This window comes from Tupaia chinensis, unplaced genomic scaffold (assembly GCF_000334495.1).
Source record: "Tupaia chinensis unplaced genomic scaffold, TupChi_1.0 Scaffold000176_1, whole genome shotgun sequence".
Classification (NCBI taxonomy): Eukaryota; Metazoa; Chordata; class Mammalia; order Scandentia; family Tupaiidae; genus Tupaia; species Tupaia belangeri.
Genome location: NW_006159651.1, coordinates 813,924 through 815,256, shown reverse-complemented (window position 1 = coordinate 815,256; position 1,333 = coordinate 813,924). Strand labels below are relative to the sequence as shown.

The 1,333-nt window shown below is 58.7% G+C and overlaps 1 protein-coding gene across 8 annotated transcripts in view; it reads left to right on the top strand.

The window, feature by feature from the left end:
• The first annotated feature begins 6 nt into the window (after positions 1–6).
• Positions 7–1,333, top strand: part of LOC102486128 (alpha-tubulin N-acetyltransferase 1) — a 21,621-nt gene continuing 20,294 nt past the window's right edge. For 5 of the 8 annotated variants that reach the window (XM_014586975.2, XM_006146310.3, XM_014586973.2 and 2 more), the window contains exons 1-5: positions 7–117; positions 540–600; positions 708–799; positions 919–979; positions 1,096–1,209. In XM_014586975.2, the coding sequence (XP_014442461.1) occupies positions 11–117; positions 540–600; positions 708–799; positions 919–979; positions 1,096–1,209 (435 nt within the window). In that variant the 5' untranslated portion in view covers positions 7–10. Of the gene's footprint in view, positions 118–140; positions 278–315; positions 410–539; positions 601–685; positions 800–918; positions 980–1,095; positions 1,210–1,333 lie in introns of those variants that run through there. The other 3 variants (XM_014586978.2, XM_014586977.2, XM_014586976.2) reach the window with 3 other exon arrangements.

The window sequence follows — 1,333 nt, the reverse complement described above, 5'->3', positions numbered from 1 at the left end:
ACAATGGGCCATGGAGTTCCCCTTCGATGTGGACGCGCTGCTCCCGGAGCGGATCACCGTGCTGGACCAACACCTGCGGCCCCCGGCCCGCCGACCCGGAACCACAACGCCGGCCCGGTGACATCTCAAGCCCGCCCCGCGTCCCCTCCTGGGTCCCCTCCAAACCTGCTCCAGGCACCACGCCCCCTCCCACTGACCGGCGGCTGTTCTTTTGATGTCCCGGCCCGCCCTTACGGTGACCTTTGACCCGAGACCTAGAGGGTCTTCTGGCGCTTAGGTCTGCGACCTTTGACCCCTTAGCCGAGTCTGTGGTCCCACCCAAAAGACATGATTGACCCGTTCTCGCAGCTCCCTCACAATAGCGGTGCGGGAGGAGGGAGTGCCACCTTGACAGCTGCCACAAGTTCAGGTGCAGCCAGGTGGGGTGGGGAATGGATGGGAAGACTCCTGGGCACAGCAGGAGAGCCTCAAGGAACCTGGGGGTGCCGCCCAGGGCCCTCTCATTCCTGTCTGACCCTCCCTCTCCTTTCTCTCCGCAGAGTGGACCTGCAGCAGCAGATCATGACCATCGTGGACGAGCTGGGAAAGGCCTCTGCCAAGGTACTGCCCAGCCCTCAGGTGCAGTCCAGGGGGCCTCTGCGGGGTGCTAAGGAAGGCCGGGCCTTGGGGAAAGACTTTCCAAAAGTCTGCCTTGGTCTCCCCGACAGGCCCAGCACCTTTCTGCTCCGATTACCAGTGCATCGCGGATGCAGAGTAACCGCCATGTTATTTATGTGCTCAAAGACACCTCAGCCCGACCGTGAGTGCCAGGCGCTCCTCCATCCCCTACTTCATTCCCTTCTCCCTCGGCCCTCCCCCTTCTTTGTGCCTCTTCCGGATAGCTGCCAGTAGCTTATTCATTACTTTCCCATCCTCCAGGGCTGGAAAAGGAGCCATTATTGGTTTCCTCAAAGTTGGATATAAGAAGCTCTTTGTACTGGTGAGTATTATCAGAAGCTCGGGGTTCCTATGCCTTGGTTTCTGAGAACAAAAGTGCTGGAGATTGGGAGGCAAAAGATGTTCGGAGCCTCGAAAATACTTTTCTTTATCGCTTAGGATGATCGTGAGGCTCACAATGAAGTGGAACCGCTTTGCATCTTGGACTTTTACATCCATGAGTCCGTGCAGCGCCATGGCCATGGGAGGGAGCTCTTCCAGTATATGTTGCAGGTATCAGTTACTTCTTCACTGGCCCACCCGAGTTAGAAAATGCTCCTTTGCCCTGAGCCCTTCCGGAGACTCTGCTGCCCCCCCCCCCCTCCCCCCACTTCCCCCTCCCCCCTCTTCCCTCCCA